Raw genomic sequence first — 19,090 nt, forward strand, 5'->3', positions numbered from 1 at the left:
CCGAAGACAGGCGCTAAACTGCTGAGCCACTGTCCATTCTTAAATGCAGACAGTTTTAATTTCCTTTGTAGGGAAGAGGCCAGGAATAGGGCCATGAAACAGGCAACCCTATCTAGGAAATAAGGGAAGCAAATCCCCACATTCCCCCTCTAAGTCCATTCACTCCAGATAAGGCCAGTGAAATAAACAGCCAACTAAAAAGATTACTAGACTCAGTGCCACCATTAAGTCTCAGCAGTACAAGATCTAGCATTATCGCCTTCCGCCACTGACACAACTAAGCAAAACTGCCAACAGCTAACACCAAACCACAGCTAGGACTAAGACAAATGTGGATTGGAGACACTTTCACAATTCACTGCCTTCTAGTAGTACAAGACATTTCATTAACCTTGCAAAAAAGTAATACCTATTTTACCCAACTCAATTTATTCAATCTATTTTAATACAATGAACTGATCAAAATTTCAGTGCTTGGCACAGTGGGGGACACAATGATTAATAAAACATGTTCCTTGACTGCTAAGAGATTGCGGTATATTCAGAAAACAGATTCCATAAATATATGGAAATGGCAAGCTCAATAGAGGGTCAGGAAAGACTATGGGGGCATAGAGAAGAAAGTTATCTTTCTTTTTTTTTTTTTAAGATTTCATTTATTTATCTGAGAGAGAGAGAGAGAGCGAGAGAGAGAGCACGCACACAGGCAGGGGGGAAGAGCAGGGGGAAGAGGAAGGAGGGGGAAAGAATTTCAAGCAGACTATGCATGGAGCCTGATGCAGGGTTGGGCCTCACAACCCTGAGATCAATCCTTGAGCCAAAACGAAGAGTCAGTTGCTCAATCAACTGAACCACCCAGGTGCCCTGAGAAGAAAGTTTTTTAAATGGCATTTTAAAAACATTATTTAATATTTGTTGATAATACCTACTTAAATTTACAACATTAAATATACTTAATAAATTTGAAAGTATTTTTATTCCTTTCAAGACCTTGAGAATAATTGGCTAGGATACAGTTCTCACTGCTAGATACAAACTCAGTGAATGAGGGAGGTAGGTATATTGTTACAATAATTTGAGTAAACTGGACTGAACACCTGGCACTGTCACTATAAGGAAGAAGAAAAGAGAACCTGAGTCTACTGCAATAAGGAATAAGAAAAACCTATCTTCACCCATTTGGTTAAATATGGGGGTAGATGAAAGTTGGGGAGACAACTCTACTGGCCACCCCAACCAAACACACACACAGAGTTCCCACCACTAAGTTATACAGAACCATTTCCCCACTTCACCTCTCTATGAGGGGATGCATAAAACTAGTCAAAAGACACAGACTTGTGATGGTGATATGAGGAGCTTGGGCAAACTTCTCTCCCAGACAGACATCTATTAAGCTGGTCAAAATTAGCAGACAATCATTCAAAGTCTCTGGAGATTAAAAAAAAAAAAAAAACAAAGTCTCTGGAGATTGATCTGACTTTAATAGAAACTGAGAAGCATTTACTCAACAAAGTCAACAGAAACTCAGTAAGGAGAGACCAGAGCATTCAAGCTAGGGACTGTACCCATCCCCCCCCAGCTCTTCAGAAAGGCTCTATAGCAGCTGAGGGGCAGCTCTCATTTCCCCCAGTTCCCTGCAATGAAAGTTATTCCAGGTGGTTTTGGCAGCTGGTAGGCATCAGATCCCATTTTCCACAGCTCCATGCTGCAGAAGGCTTATATTGAACAGTTAAAAGCAGTTGATTCTCTTTTACTGCCTTCTAACTATAGACCTCTCATCAATTTTTCAAAGGAAAGATGAATTACTATTACATAATAAGACCCATTTCTTTGTAAATAAAATGAGTAAAGCATGGGACTCAAGTGAAGAAAGGGAAATGGAGAACACAGATCAAGAACTATCCTATAATGACCAACCAAGCACAGCTCCCTAATCTGGGGGCCTCCTGAAGTCCAGAACTCCACTCCCTTGTGACAGCCAGAACCTAACCCTAGAGTCTCTGGACTGCTGGCCCTTAAAGACTTCACCAGTTTTTAGTGTACAGCCTGATCTGACCATATAACCCACATTCTCTCTAAACTTAAAAAGTCAGAAACTAGAAGAGAACCATACTAGTTATAGCACATAATGGCTTAGCAACACTGTCATCTGGGCCTATGTAATCTCTCTGGAGCACAGGGTTCTGGAATTTTAGTCTTAATCATCTAAAATGATAACTCATTTGAATATGTACTATGAAATATAATCATGGTCTTTTAGTTGACTAACAATAATAATTATATGAAAATCATATTGGCTTTTCTTTTAAACAATGTCATGTATTTCATATTTTGTCTTAAGAAATGTAAATCAAATGTAATCAAAATGTAAATCAAAGTTTTTGTTTCCCATAGGAAATTCTTCTTAATAAATCAATGTTATACAAAGAATAAACTTTACATGCTATTTTCATGTAAGTGACACACAATAAGACATCAACCCAAACTGTAAATAAACAGTCAACAAGAACAGACCATGTAACTGAAAATGTCAACAATCTGCAAAAGAACTAAGGTACCTCTGCATTGTTATAAAAAGCTGTGCTATTTTTTTCTTGTACATCTTCCCCTCGTGCTGTAAAGAAAGTTAGTGGGTAGAAATCCTTGTGTGCTGGTTGTTTTCCACTTGCCATCAGTTTGCCCTCATAGAAGAGCTCAGAGGTGTAACTACAAAAAAAGACCAAATAAATAAATAGACAGCAATTCATCATTAAAATTAACTTCGCCTATAAGGAAAAAAAAAATTAGTCAATTCTAATAATGCTGCTTTATGTCCATGATTAATTTTAATTCAAACATCTAAACACCTATGAGGGCAAGATTTTCCCCAAAATTAACCACAGCAATAACAACAGAGTACGCTCCTGGTATACCACTGCCTAATGAGTTAATCTGGTCAGGTATGAAGCCAGAATGTAGAGAAAAAAAAAAAAGAAATGACAATAGTTTAATACCAGATAAGAATCTTGCTCTATGAGGAAACTATTCCAAGCTATTTTCTTGGTTAACACATATTTTTATTTATATGGGTCATTTACTTACACATGCAAACACAAAGATATATAGACCCTGAAACACACACAACTGAAAGCCATTCAAGTCTTCCAACTGCAAAAAGAACACTTTTTACTGATGAAAATACTAAGTACTTGATTGCAGCAAATTACTAGCAACAATAAAGAGAATCACATTTTGAGACTGATAGAAGCAATACTTAAATCCAAATTTATTTTTATATCTACCTTATCATTTACATAGAAATCTAAAAATGGTTCTAACATAATCAATATTATTAAATTATACTAAACTTTAAAAAAAACTGTAGGTTTTTGGTGGGGTAGTGACTGGAAAGGAGCACAAAGGGGCTTTCCAGAGTGCTGCTAATGTTTCTTAATCTGGATGCCAGTTGCATGGGTAGTTTCAGTTTGGGACTATTCACTGAGCTGTCACTTATGATATTTTTACTTTTATAGATGCATACCACAGTTAATAGAAACCTTTAAAAACTTTATGAGTAAGTTTCATGGTTTTTTCCTTCCTTTTTTGATTCCTCCCTTCCTTCCTTCCTTCCTTCCTTTAAAAACAGATTCCTTATATAACACAGCCAGACATAAAAGCAAACTACTACATGTTGTCAATATAACTGTTTATTACATCATGCAGTTTTACATATGCTTACATATTTAGTCACAGAAAAACATCATAACTGATAGAACCTAAAGTTTTAGTTTCCAGGATTGCCCTATTTTGTGAAAAATTACAGCTGACTTTTGAGGTACTCTTTTACAGCAATAAAATTTAACATAATTTGCAACGCCAGGGACACCCTACAATTGGGCAGGGAATAGTCTATCCCTCATAACAATGCCGTTTGAGTTCCCTCCCCCAGACACAGGAAGTGTGATACAGAAGGAGCACCTCACACCTACTTGATGATAGCTTCATGGGAGCGGTAGTTCTCACATAGGAGAATTCTACATGGAAACTCAGCAGGGTAATGCTCATAGAGTCGATCAAGTAATGAAACATGAAGGTTTCTCTCCCTGGCAAACTCGCTGTAAACAAAAGGACTGAGCTGTAACAGACAAACATACAGAAAAAATTTAACTAAATATGCAAGTACCACTTTTTTAACTTACTTATTTAAAAATCCACTACACTGAAACCTCTATGTACTAAATCTCAACATGCTGAATGCTGGAATAAGCAGAATCAAAAATACTTTCTCAGAACAATTTTACTACTATAAAGAACTAGGCTACAATTTCTAACTTTTTGTTTCAATATATTGACAGTAGCATAGAGTTTCTACACATAGGCTAACAAAGGGCTCCTCTAATACAAATAAATAGTTATTACTTCAGTAACTTCAGGGATGCAATCCATTGCATTACTAGGAGAGTCAATCAGTTATTTCACTAAAACTGATCAAATATTTAAAAGGGTGAGCTGGAAGGATAAATAGCCATGACTTAAAAACTTATTTTTAATAATCAGTAAAATAATGCTTTTTATCTCATAAAGTATAAGGAGCCATTCTTGATCATACCTTTGACCACTAAAGAACGAAATTAAACCACTTTTGGCAAAGAAACAAAAGCAGAATTTCTTCCTCCACATTCAACTCTTTCCTAGATGTTGTCACAGTTACAATACTATATAGGTTCAATCTTGATTACAGCAAAAGAGAGAACTTCAAACTGCAACTTTGTAAAACAAAGATTAATAGAAAAACTCTATTTCTCTTTCTTTACATAGGTATTAAAATACAGAAAATCAGACACATTCTTTGAGATGTGGGCTATTATTTTGAATTAAGTATACTTTGTTTCCTATGATGGAAAAGAGTCAACTCTTCATGAAAATATATTAGGGATAAGAATTTGGGGAACTATAGGAAGGATAAGTTAAATTTATTTAATAAAGAAAAGTAAAAAATATTCACACTGTAGAATGCTAAACTTCAAATTGAAAACATGAATATTATAATACTGATAGATTCTTCATTCCACTCTCTATCCAAAGAAGGGAAAAAATAGTGGGATAGTAATTTTCCTTCAGAGAAAGTAATATTTTTTTTTTTTTAGTAATTTTCCTTCAGAGAAAGTAATATTTTTCACTATTTGTGCAGAAATATTGAACTGTAATACATAACACAATTTCATAGAGGTTTTAGGACACAGAATATTAAACACCAAGATATAATTAGTAGTTCCTTCAATATGGTGACTCAGAGGGCACATACCTGCATGTGGTCACCAGCCAAGACAATCCGAGTGTTTTTAGTTGCTAATGCTAGAGGCATAATTGTTTCACACTCCATGGCCTGGGCAGCTTCATCTAATAGAATGTGTGTAAAAAACCCTACAAAGTACAGTATAAACACAGTAAAGCATCTCACAGCAGCAATAAAGGCAGAAGTACTTCTTTCCTTTTCTTAAGGAAAGCATTCAGTGTGCTAATTTCAGAATTGTGAGTACTTGTGATGCCAATCTTCAATTTAGAAAACTGTCAATTTAAATCATTATTTAAAGAACAGAGATGAAAAGAAATAACTATTTTTCCCAATAATAGACACGAAATGGCATCTGGTGCTAAGGGCCCCAAAATGAACAGTTGACTGAGTATATATAAAAATGATTTAAAGTACAAGATAATAAATAGATAGATGATAGATAGCAACTTTTCAAGCAAAAAGAAGGGCTGGCAACTAAACCCTGATAGTCCATTCACTATTCATGTGGTGAAATATTGAAAATAAAACAGTGGTAGTTTATAAGTAACTTTAGCTTTACCATGCCTATTAAACATTAAAATAAAAAAAAAATCACACCTAAAATCTAATATAAGGGAGAAAGTTATAATCCAACCTTGACTGAAACAAAGGGGGTACTGATTAGCAGAATCACTAAATTGATTATTCAGGGGTGTGTGTGTATGTGTGTGTATTTGTATTTGTATAAATTCATTCTAAAATACTACCCTGGCTAAAACAAAACAAAACAAAACACCAGTGTACAAAAAATGACAGATAAATATCAACCATCTGTAGTAGGAGGCATCCCATGTCTTGATTGCTACTGCCACTCACACTGGGGCACAGGATTCTGTGTATAGAAGGGAGGAGAAAGTCCTTTTGCCCCTAAGAGGGGAAGAGAGGCAAAAATCTCAGTCTCAATGTAGAGAAGGAAAAAGTTCTCCTTTACTGCCAAAACACCGAGGCAGGAAGAAGGAGTCCTTCTTTTTACTAGCATACCAAAGAAACAAAATAGTTTCTGAACAGAATGACAAAGTTATAAAACTCCCTGGATTAATTAGCCTCCTGTGAGGAGGGCCCAAGAACCAAACCTCTTTTTCTATCCCTATTCCTATGAATATCAGCAAGTTCCAAACCATCTACTTATGCAACTTTCTAAACCAATCTGTTTTTAGGTTAGGAACATTTTAAATCTTACTGACTGGCTGTAATATCCACCATCATCATCCATTCATACAAATGGCTGTGACTGATATTGTACATATCAATAAGTGTTGTCTATTTCCTGACAGTGGCCTAAATATGATAGAGGCTTTTGCATTTTTCTCCCTGTTAAGGAGAGACTTTGTTCTTTTTGTTCTACAAAGCTAATTACTTGAAAACTAGTGGTTTCATTAGATAACATTTTAATTAAATAGAGCGAGGCTTGAATCAGGAATTGGATATATCATGAAACTGTTAAAGCTATTGCTTAAGCTAGTAAAGGTAACTCGAATTAATCAAACTGATTTAGCCTGAGACTTGGTTCTCTTATCGGCAAAATAAACCTCCTTCCACAGGACTGATACAGGAATTAAATGAAATCAAGTACAAAACACCACCCAGAGCAAAGTACATAGGCAACTTCTATGTATTCTATATTTTTTGCTCTTCAAAGCCATTCTTTTATGTTCTCACAAAACTTTACTGTTTAGGAGGTTTGGGCATTTTACCTAAGTGGCAAATAGGCAGAGTATTACCATGAAGTAATCAGACTGATTGTTAAATAAACATACCAAAATTTACATTTCAAATAAGTGTTGTTCCTTCAAAGAAGTCAGTTGGGAGGAAATAGAACCCACTCCAATGATGCAGTCACTGTTCAAAACATTTCTGAAACTCTGCTTTTATAACTGGCCTCACCAGCCAGCTATGAACTGCATGCACAAGAAAATAAGTCTCATTACATGAGAGGCACATCTATCTCTCTCTCTTTTTTTTTTTTTACCCCTAATGGTACTGCTCAGTTGGATCACCTACCTTATTTACCAGACATGTCTCAGAAAGATTTTGAAGTTTTTCTAAAATTAAATCTACCCTCAAAAAAGAAAGTTTGGTCACCATTCATTCATTCAAAATAAACAGAGGTTTATCAAGGGCCTCCAGGTGTCTATACCCTGGGCCAGGTGCCAAGAATTCAAGGTGAAGAGAACAGTATCTACCTTCCAGGGACTTGAATGTTCAAAAGAATCTGTCACTGGTTCTGAAAGCAATTCCAAAAGGAGAGAGCAAAAAAGTGTTGAGCAATGTCAACTATTATAATACAGCAGTAATAAATGCTCTTCCAAAGCAAATATCTTAAAGTGGTACCACTTTTTGATGGTTAAGTTCTGCTATTCTTATCAGAATTACCTGTCACTTTATATCTGTACTTCATACGATATTAGTTTGATTTTTACAAATTCCTACACTTAAATAATCTTAATAATAGGTCTAAAAAACCTATTATGATTGCTGTCTCTACACTGTATAACACAAAAGTACTTTAAAACAAAAACCTGAGAAAATTGTAAAACAAACAAAAAGACCAAAACTATCCAAATTTTAATTTTCACCTGACCAAGAGTAAGTAAATACCCTCAGATCAGGGAACAAATAGAATAGTGGTCACTCAAATGTCTAAACTAGGGGCGGACTTTTTTCTTTTTTTTTTTTCTTTTTTTTTGGTAAAGGGCCAAACAGTATATATTTTAGGTTGTGTTGGCCATACAATCTCTGTTGCATTTACTCAACTCAGCTGCTGTGGCACAAAGGCACCCATACATAATAAATAGGTAAATAAATGGGCATGGCTATGTTCCATCCAATAAAACTTTATTTACAAACACAGACAACAGGCCAGAATTGGCCCACAGGTTATAGTTTGCCAACCCCTGATCTAAACCGAATGCAGAAGCCCTATGCATTCAGAGACACCCTATCTGTGTCTTGAGTCAGCATACCAGGTTCAAGGTCCAACTGACAGAGGTACTGGGAAGTATTCAATGTAACAACAACCACTCGGTGTTTAAGAATATCTTCTTTCTGTGGCATCTGAAAGGTGGAATGTGCGCTTGAGATCAAACAGTACTGATGCACAACTGGGTGGACAGTCTTTACCCAGCGATTTCTGAAATATACCCTATAAAAGAAGATAATATTTCCTATTTATATTAACATGTTACCAATATAATAAAAAAACTGACAGTATTATTTAAGACTACCATATCCAGAAATTAACAAATAAATCTGGTAATCATTAACACTCTACGAATTAGAATTTAACATACAACTGTGACTATGCCCTACCAAAAAAGGATTCAAACAGAAAGCATATGCACCATCATAAAATATCTCATTATTTTTAAGTGTTCATAAACACACTGTGTTCACACAAACAGCTCACACAAAGAGTTCATAAGCACTATAGTTTTTTTCAAGTTCAAAACATTCCCATTTGGGAATTACTTTTTTCCTAGAATATTCTTACAAAAATATACTTAATTCATATTGTAATTATCTGTGCTAATAAAAATAGTGAATTGCACATCCACAATAGAAACTTCAATGTTATCTGTATTTCACTTCAGAATATATTTTTATACTCGTATCTAAATAGACCTCTAAAGGAGATTTATTTAAAGGAAATTATCTGAAGGAAATTTAAAAATAAAGTTAAATTTTAGACAACCAGAAAAATCTTAAACAAGAGCATCTCCTCCACTAACTGCAAAAGAAAAATATTAATAGGCCTCATGCAACAGACTACTAAAATGGTATAAAAACAACTCATCCATCCATCCACCCACCCATCTCTAACCCACTGGCATATAACAAATATCTACTGGGTGTCTACTATGCTGCAGCACAAAGGCAAATCACATGATTTCTAGGCTTTCATAAAGGCTTTGATTTACTCTAATTTTAATGGAAAGCCATCAGAGTTCTGACAGGGCAGTCACATGATCTGAATTATGTTGTTAAAGGACCACTCTGTTTCTCTGACAGAATATATAGTTTAGGGAGGTAGGAAAGGGCTGGACAGTGGTATGCTGGTAAATGTTGAACAATCAGCTTGGAAGAAAGGGGTGGAGCTGATCTGTAGTGTCTGCTGACTACTGTGTAATAAAATCTACTACCATGGCCAATTTCAAGCCACCAACATGATGCTAATGAACACAAACTTGGGAAGCCATGTACATGATTATGCCTCACAGCTACTATAAGCTTGGCTGCGACACATGACTGACTGGAACAGAGGCAGGGGCAGAGAACAGAAGCAGGGAGACAAGTTAGGAGGCTGCTGTAAGGCTCTGAACAAGAAAAACTAACAGCCTGGACCAGGATGGTAACAATAAAGATGTGAAGGTAGCTGGATCCGCTACATATTTTGAGAGTAATGCTGACGGGATTTACCGGTGAATCAGATTTAAGAAAAAGGATGATTCTTTACCTTTCAAACTAGATGAATGACAATGGTATTTACAAAGATGGTGAGAGTGAGGAACAGATCTGAAGTGGGGGCTGAGAATTCAACTGTGGACAAATTGAGCAGCAGACATCCAAGGGGGGATATTCAATAAGCAGGGGTATATGTAAATCTGAAGTTCAGGAGAAAGTCTGAGACAAGAAGTATACAAATGGGATAGTATTTAAGCCTTGGGACTAGAAGAAACTAGTTGGAAGAGTGACTGATGACTCCCCCAACTTTCAGAGGCAGGCAAAAGGAGAGGGAAACAGTAAAGATAATTGGCAAGAAGCAGTTAAAGAAGTAGAAGAGGGGATCCCTGGGTGGCGCAGCGGTTTAGCGCCTGCCTTTGGCCCAAGGCACGATCCTGGAGACCCGGGATCAAATCCCACGTCCGGCTCCCGGGGCATGGAGCCTGCTTCTCCATCTGCCTGTGTCTCTGCCTCTCTCTCTCTCTCTGTGACTATCATAAATTAAAAAAAAAAAAAAAAAAAAAAAAGTAGAAGAGAACTTCGGAGAGCGTAGGGTCCAATCAAGGGATAGACGTCTACATTATTAAATCTTTGGGATATTCTCTAGGCCCATCACAGTGCTTGACTTATTAGCAGCATATAGGTTCATGGTGGTTCCCTGCCTGCAATGCTCTCTTCCCTCAGCTTCTGTGACTCAGCTTCTCCTTGCCTTCTGTCTTCCTCTCTAGGTTAGGGCTTCCCACACATTTCTCTTCTCAGGCTCTGTTCTTTTCCTGACCATCTAAACCAGACCCGTGGCTTCAATCACTACCAATACTCTAGCAATTCACATTTTTCTCCTCCAGCCAAGACCTCATCTCTGAGCTCCAGGATGCGTATCCAACTTTTTATTTAACATTTGTCTCCTTTAGGATATTTCAAAGGCAGCTCAAATGTAATATGTGCAAAACCTAACCTTATGATATTCTAAAATGTGTTTTCACCTTCATCAAACTGGTTACTGCTTTTAAGCAAAGCAAAAATAACAGTAATAATAAATACACCTAAATATAAATTAGAAGAGAAAAATTAAGAAATATATTTTAAAACATTATTCTGAGAGGAAGGACAGTAACCTTAGTAAAACTAACCAATATCACTTCTAAAGATGTAAATATGGGGGCACCTGGGTGGCTCACTAAGTTAAGCATCTGCCTTCAGCTGGGGTCATGATCCCGGGGTTCTGGGGTCCAGGTCCACATCTGGCTCTCTGCTCAGCAGGGAGTCAGCTTTTCCCTCTCTCTCTGCCCTCCCCCCTGCTCATGCTCTCTTCCTCTCTCACAAATAAATAAATCTTTTTTTTTAATAAATAAATAATAAAATATGTAAAATTATTAAACAACATGTTTTAGGTCTTTTTTTTTTAATTTTTTTTTATTTATTTATGATAGTCACAGAGAGAGAAAGAGAGGCAGAGACACAGGCAGAGGGAGAAGCAGGCTCCATGCACCGGGAGCCCGATGTGGGATTCGATCCCGGGTCTCCGGAATCGCGCCCTGGGCCAAAGGCAGGCGCCAAACCGCTGCGCCACCCAGGGATCCCTGTTTTAGGTCTTAATAAAAAATGTTTAATTAGGGCAGCCTGGGTGGCTCAGCAGTTTAGCACCACCTTCAGCCCAGGCCGTGATCCTGGGGACCCGGGATTGAGTCCCACGTCAGGCTCCCCACATGGAGCCTGCTTCTCCCTCTGCCTGTGTCTGTCTCTCTCTCTCTGTCTCTCATGAATAAATGAAACCTTAAAAAAAAAAAAAAAAAGTTTAATTAGACAAGCAAAGCAGAATTTACTTAAGTAAATGAAAAATCTCATTTTACCAATTACCTGAAGAAAATCATTTACAAATTATGATTCCATTAACTAAAATATGTGCATTTAAACATAGAAATTACTAGAAACTAAACTCTAAAATGTTAGTAGTATTTATCTCTGTGTGCTGAGAGTATAGATAATTTTTACTTTCTTCTTGTTCTTTTCTATATTTTCCATACTTTCCTACATGAACATTTAATTGTAAAGCTGGAAAAAAGGTTTTGCAAATTATTTATCAATACTAATACCAAGCACCACTTCTCCCTCAAAGAAAAAATAAAAATTGAAATTCGGGATCCCTGGGTGGTGCAGCGGTTTTGTGCCTGCCTTTGGCCCAGGGCGCGATCCTGGAGACCCAGGATCGAATCCCAGGTCAGGCTCCCGGTGCATGGAGCCTGCTTCTCCCTCTGCCTATGTCTCTGCCTCTCTCACTCTCTCTCTCTCTGTATGACTATCATAAATAAAATTAAAATAAATAAATAAAAAATAAAAATTGAAATTCTAAAAGTCTCACTACTGACCTTTTTTTGCAATTACCTTGGAAAGTCACCTCAAGTTGAAGCTAGTAAGACAAAGTTTAATCATTAAGCCTATATTCCTTAAAAGTGTTGACTTCAAAAAGACTTAAATACTTTCTTGGTACTTTCACTTTGTGCAACATTTAAGGTACACACTGTCTATAAGGCTATTCAAAACACAAGCAACACTTTTCAAAACTGGAGAACAGTGAGTGATAAGTGACACCTTCAAGCTCACAGTATGAAATGTGACACCAATTAAGTAATTTACATATTTCTAGGAAGAAACCATCCACAGATTTTAATATGAATTATGACTGTTTAAGTAGCAGATTATCTGGTATTACATAATTTTAATTCACTGAAATTTTATTCATGTATTGAATTCATATATAATAACCCCTCAAAATATTATTACTTAAGATACTACAGAATCAGAATCAGAAATATCCCAGAATATAATCTATTACTTTGAAAATCTATAGAAAACAACAAATATATTCTATTTGCCCAGAAAGCAATAAATATATACTCTCTCCATAGATAATTATAAAGTAGTAAGTCAGCCAGAACCAGTTACCAATCTTCAGAACTATACACAGAAACTGTGTCTTCCTCTCTGGCCCAACATTTTTTTTTAAGATTTTATTTATTTGAAAGAGAGTGCACGCACGACTGGGGGGAAGGGCAGAGGGAGAGGTAGAAAACAGACTCCCCGCTGAGCAGGAAGCTCGATGTGGGGACTCAATCCCATGAGCAGAAGGCATACACTTAACCGACTGAGCCACCAGGTGCCCTTCTATACCTTGAAGTCTACTAATTCTAATGAAATAAGAAGTAAAAACCAAAACAAAATGTAATCTAAAATGGTTCCTAAAACCTCCAATCCTGGCATTTTAAACTCAACTCCTGGAAGCAATAGAATTTTATACATTTAAACCATAAGTGTACATATTTAAACATATTTACTGTATTAAATGTTTATGACCATTTTCACACTTTACGGCATTTACCAGTCCCACTCCAGACTACAAGATGTAGAAGGCAAACTCTTCATGGGTCTTATGCCACAGACAGCACACCTTCAAGGTCACGTGTAGACACTTAGTGCCCCCTTGTGTTCTTTCCCCTGCATCCTGGGACAATTCAGATAAAACTAATCTCCCCTAGAGGACTGCACCATGCTAATTTCCTCTATCCCACCCCTCCCATACCTCTGGTTTGTCATCCCTCAGGGTAATTACAAATTAATCTGAGTAAATGTAATAACAGATGGCACTAATAAATTTTAATAATTCAATGCACTGCCCTCCTAGGGAATACACTTACAAGTTAACACCATTCTCCTTTCTTTTTCTTTTTTTTTTTTTTTTTAACACCATTCTCAAAGAGATATACAGTGGTGAAAATGTAGGGCCACAAAAAGAAAATACTTAGGAAAAAAAATCAAGCCTTTCTTATTTCATTCCATTTAACTAAATGGAATAACTTGAAACTTATATTTAAATAAACCACTCTTCAAGCTTGAGGAGAGGTGAGATTTTTCTGCTAGAGAGCAAGTTTCTGTATCTAGACCATTACAACTATACATATACCCTATTAAAACGTAACTTCTTATTCTACACACTGGATTATAACCTGTTGGATTATAACCTCCAAAACATAATTTTAAGTGGGAAAAGTTAAACATAATGCTAGTCACATGGTAGATGTTAATGTTTATCAACAACAGCTCTTCAGCCCCAAAAATCAAATGACCAATCCTAAATCAATCCTAAATCAATCAAGATTTGAGGGGGCTTTTACTCCACTGCTTCCAAGCCAAACTATGATAATTGAAGCTGTCATACTTCCTACATAGCACACACATACACAAACATAAACACACACACCAATAATAAAAGCAAACAAAACAAACACCTCCATTAAAAAACACTCATGGCAAAACTGCTACTAGCCTGAGTTTTTACTTAAGACTAAAAAAGATTAGAATCTGAAGCAAACTAGTTACTTATGATTTAACCACTGATAAAATGCATTTTCATTTATAGTGACTGTACATATGTGATATTTTCTTATTAAATATAACTGGATTCTACTTAAAATAATTATTTCTGCTCTAATTTATCTTCCAGAGTGAAAACAAAGTATGGCATAGAAACCTGTGTAGCAGGCCACACCACCTTTTTCTCATTTGTTCTTTTTAATGCAATTGTAAAATCATTCAAACAGCTTTGGTTGTGGTTATTAAGAAATAGATAGCATAATCTCATTTTTTCATGCCTGGACTCAACTAGAAATAAAAAGTTAGTGGATTATGATTCAAAAGTGTGGTTAGAAATTAATTTGTAAGCAGTAATTGTATTCGAATAACATAGGGCATGACATATTAGTTTGTAAAATGGCAAAACTAAACATTAATTCATATAACAATGAAAGCAAATGGTGTAATAAACAACCATTTAATGATTCTTTATTGTTTTCTGAAGAAAAGGATTTATTCCCCACAATCTGTACTTAAGTACATTTCATATCCATATACACTCAAGACAACCTTTCTCTATCAACATAAACTTTTCTTTGATACTTTGTCTCTTAAATGATAGCAAAAAGTTGTAAATACCAATTACATTTTGTTGTAGTAATCATTTCAGTATTTCATGCTCCTCTAAAGTGTAGCTTCTATGAAATTACCTGCATGATGACGGTCAAAATTTTATATCTACTGCATGACTAGTCTGCCATGCAAAATATCCTAGAATTTTAATTAAATTTAATTTAAATAAATCATTTTTATATTATTTCATCATAGTAGCTTTTAGAGGTACACATCAAAATCTGCTCAGATTGTAACAACATTTTTATATACAAAACTTAAAAAAGGATGTCTTTCTCTTTACTTAATGTTTAAGAAATGATCAAAGATTTTTTTAATTTTTATTTGATTTTAAATGACTGCTTCAAAAGGCATCACCTCCAAATGTCAATATAGTTAAAGATTTCATGTTCTCAAAGGTACTAAAATCTTTACAGACACCTTTTCTTAAGAATAATAAAGTATGATACAGATACATAATAAGCCTTAAAAAATACCTGAGAGGTCTTGCCTGGGGATTGCCTGCTTCTACATATGGATGTAAATAATCCTTTATGTAGAGGTCAGCAGCACTATTAGAATGGGTGCAAATGAGGATCCTGCTGAAATAAATGGTGCAAATAAAAAGAATGATAAAACACAAAACTACTCAAGCAGTATAATACCAAACAAAAGCAGTGGCCATCTTAATATCATACATTTCCCTCAACCTACTCAGCATTCTTCAACGTTTTATTCAATGATGTTTTCAGAAAACTGTATTACTCTTTAAGCTGTAAAGGAAATAAGCTCCCCCAAATTATTTTTAAATCTATTACACAGAACTTTTTTCCTGCACCCAACTCTTTGGCTCTAGCATATATTACAATTTCGTAGCAGACTTGGGAGTTCTAATGGCTATTTAAAAGTGCCAATATTTTAACAGTATATTTTAAAAGAATTCAAATTTTAGTCCTTTGGGGTTTGGGTGTGGGTCTTTTTTTCCCAAGCTGAATTAAACGGTCTTGCTATCCTTAGCTTTGTACTCACAATAAGAACAGAGGTTGTGCCCTACTGATGAAATTGGAGCACACATACCACCATCTCACCTCGTCTCTTGCTGCTGGAGTATGTGCTTGACGGCCTGAGCTAGAGTGAACGTTTTGCCCGTCCCATAGGGTCCAATGATGAGGACAGGAGGCAGCTGTATTGAAAGTGGAGTTGTAATGGCCAGAACAGCCTCTTTCTGTTTTGCATTTAGCCGAGGATCCAGCTGTTCATCCCATTGTCTATAGAAAATAAAAATTTATTTTAAACGCATCCATCTTATAAATAAGCAAAACAAAAGAATCTTAAATTTTACTGAACCCTTAAAAATACTGAAGAAGCAGAGCATCTACAAAAACAAATGCTTATTCTTTTCAGAAAATTACCCAACAGAGTTGGTATAGGGTGCTTCACCATGTAGATCAAAATTCGCTTTAATTACTGTGTCCTATTCTAAGTGCAAAGAGATTTTGATAACTAAAGCACACACTCCTAGTCTAGCCACTACCAAGTCTATAAATAGTAATGGCAAAGTCTCAAAAATTAATTTCCCTCTGTTACATAAAAAGATCAAAAAACTTTTTTTTTTCTGTTAATAAATCAGTATTCGTTTCTTTGTACCATCAGTAAAATGTAAAAAGGAGACAAACTGAATTTCAAATTCTAGTCCCCTGAAAGCTCTCTTTAGTGAAATTTAAAACAAGAGGCAGGGCAGCCTTGGTGGCACAGCGGTTTAGCGCTGCCTGCAGCCTGGAGTGTGATCCTGGAGACCCGGGATCGAGTCCCACATCGGGCTCCCTGCATGGAGCCTGCTTCTCCCTCCGCCTGTGTCTATGCATCTCTCTCTCTCTCTCTCTCTCTCTCTGTGTGTGTGTGTGTCTCATGAATAAATAAATAAATTTTTTTTAAAAAGTTAAAAAAAAATAAAATAAAACAAGAGGCAAAGAAAAACCTGTGTGTTCCTGGTTAAAAACATAAACATTCACAACATTCTTAATTCAGAAAATAAGTTTTTTGTTTGCTTTTTTTTAAAGAGGGGTGCCTGGGTGGCTCAGTTGGTTAAGAGTCTGCCTTCAGCGCACGTCATGATACCACAGCCCTGGGATCAAGCCCTGAGTCAGGCTCCCTGCTTAGTGGAGTGCCTGCTTTTCCCTCTTCTCCCAGCTCCTGCTCTCTCCTGTGCTCTCTCACTATCTCTGTCACTATCTCTCTCTCAAATAAACAAATAAAATCTTTTTTAAAAAAAAAGTATCAAAGGCGAAACAATATGAAATGTTTTCTAATATTTTCCCACATACACATAATGTACATCTGTTCTATTTTTCAGCATAGAGAACACCTGTCATAGTAGCACAAATGGCTGCTGTAATGGGATCTATCTTACGAGTGTCCCTTCTATGACTTGGCTAAGTTTTGAAGATTTAAACGAACAGCAGATGCTAAAAGGGATCAAACCAAGTGGAGAATCAACAGCATTCTTTCTCACAACTACAATTAAAATACTAAATATTGCAACAACTATGGTAAAAATGATAGCGATGTGATCCAAAATAGGAAGGGTGTATAAAGGGATGCTTAAAAAATTTACATTCAAAATGCCTACAAAACAATCCTACATGAAGAGAACATGGTTTAGACCAGAAAAATCCCTTCTCTTGGAGGCTGTCCTCTACTGTAATAAGAAGCTAGTCATTCATGGGAAATCTTAATATTTTCAGTTTTAAAAAATTATAACTAATGCTATATATATATTGACAGATAATTTCAAACAAATGAAAGTCCCCAAGGAAATATAAAACTTTAGAAAATAAACTTTGACTACATAAACATACCATTACTTATTTCTCTGAAACTTAAGATTTTTAAGTAAAAAACAAAAGTACTCTGACCAGTTGCACTAGATTTCCTGGAAACCATTCACTAAAACTCAAGCTTTTTACTTCAAAGAATCTCTCTCTTCATTAAAGAGCCTATGTACTTATAACTCTGCCAGCATCTAGCAATGTTCCATTTTCTGTAAAAGAGGAAATTAAGTGATCATTAAGTCTACATATAATGTATTTGGAGAAACTCAAATCATTCATGGCATCTCCTCTGCCTTCCTCTACTACTGAGCCTAGACAGCTAAAACACTCCATTTTTCAGCCTCCTCTTCTGGAGCTCCAACTCTGGTCAATGAGCTTATAAGAAGAGGTCCCTGAGGGATCCCTGGGTGGCGCAGCGGTTTGGCACCTGCCTTTGGCCCAGGGCGCAATCCTGGAGACCCGGGATCGAATCCCACATCAGGCTCCCGGTGCACGGAGCCTGCTTCTCCCTCTGCCTGTGTCTCTGCGCCTCTCTCTCTCTCTCTGTGACTATCATAAATAAATTAAAAAATTTAAAAAAAAGAAAAAAAAGAGGTCCCTGAGAAGGGCTTCTGTTCATCCACAAAACACAAAGCCTTAACAGGAGAAAGCCCTCTTGCCCCTCTGCCTTCCTCCTTCACCTGGCTAGAATGAGATCCTGGTAAACAAAACTGCAGCAGCCACCTTATAATCAAGAAGTAACAGACAAAAAGAATAAAACCAACATGCTCCATGGCAGAGAGGAGGAGAGACTTCAGTCCCTGATGGTACTATGGAGCCCTTGCAAGTCCTAGACCATCTGCCTCTGGGCTTCTATCTCTACTTGTTTAAGCCACAGTTAGTTCAATAAACTGTTATTTGCATTCATACTTGACCCCAGTGGCTTCTTTATCTATACATGGAGATAACAACATGCAACAGATGGTCTTTCTAAGGTCAAATGAGACAATATATGGAAGCTGTTCAGAAAAATAATTGAGCGATAAGTGCTCAATTAATGTTAGTTTCTATTACTACATTCTCTGAGAATCTCAAAAAAATGACACATTACTCCATCAATACACACTTTCAAAAACAAAGTTTAAAAAAAACACTCTAATCCTTCAAATTTAGTGACTTCAAAGAACTTATGAGACAATTATATACAAAAGTATAAATCTAAGACATTCATGACAAATTTATAGGCATAGTTCTAATACATTATCTCTTTATTTTTATAGTCCATTCTACTTATCAATTGCTTCAGTGTAAATAAGTGCTTCAGAGCAGACCAGAAACCATCTATAATTTCCGGTGATGAATGAGGGAGGCCAATGGGCACAAGTTGTCTTTAGTGTACCACCTGCTCAATAAAGGAAAGACGACTTATAATACATATGCTGGTAAGACATCCTGATTTTCACAGTTTAAAATGATATAGTCTCTTCAAGCTCATTCTGAATAAAAATTATTTAATCCTTGAACCACATTGATTCAAAGTCCCTTTTTCCCCTGGTCTAATATA

The 19,090-nt window shown here is 36.2% G+C and overlaps 1 protein-coding gene across 5 annotated transcripts in view; it reads right to left on the minus strand.

The window, feature by feature from the left end:
- The window catches only part of HELZ (helicase with zinc finger), a 166,032-nt gene that overhangs the window by 61,904 nt on the left and 85,038 nt on the right, over window positions 1-19,090 (minus strand). For 4 of the 5 annotated variants that reach the window (XM_025436751.3, XM_025436752.3, XM_025436753.3 and 1 more), the window contains 6 exons: window positions 15,805-15,984; window positions 15,214-15,318; window positions 8,281-8,459; window positions 5,288-5,406; window positions 3,972-4,117; window positions 2,562-2,709 (listed from right to left, as the gene is read on the minus strand). In XM_025436751.3, coding sequence (XP_025292536.1) covers window positions 2,562-2,709; window positions 3,972-4,117; window positions 5,288-5,406; window positions 8,281-8,459; window positions 15,214-15,318; window positions 15,805-15,984 — 877 coding nt within the window. The remainder of the gene's footprint in view (window positions 1-2,561; window positions 2,710-3,971; window positions 4,118-5,287; window positions 5,407-8,280; window positions 8,460-15,213; window positions 15,319-15,804; window positions 15,985-19,090) is intronic. The other variant, XM_025436755.3, reaches the window with a different exon arrangement.

The sequence above is a fragment of the Canis lupus genome, chromosome 9 (assembly GCF_003254725.2).
Source record: "Canis lupus dingo isolate Sandy chromosome 9, ASM325472v2, whole genome shotgun sequence".
In the NCBI taxonomy this organism is placed as follows: domain Eukaryota; kingdom Metazoa; phylum Chordata; class Mammalia; order Carnivora; family Canidae; genus Canis; species Canis lupus.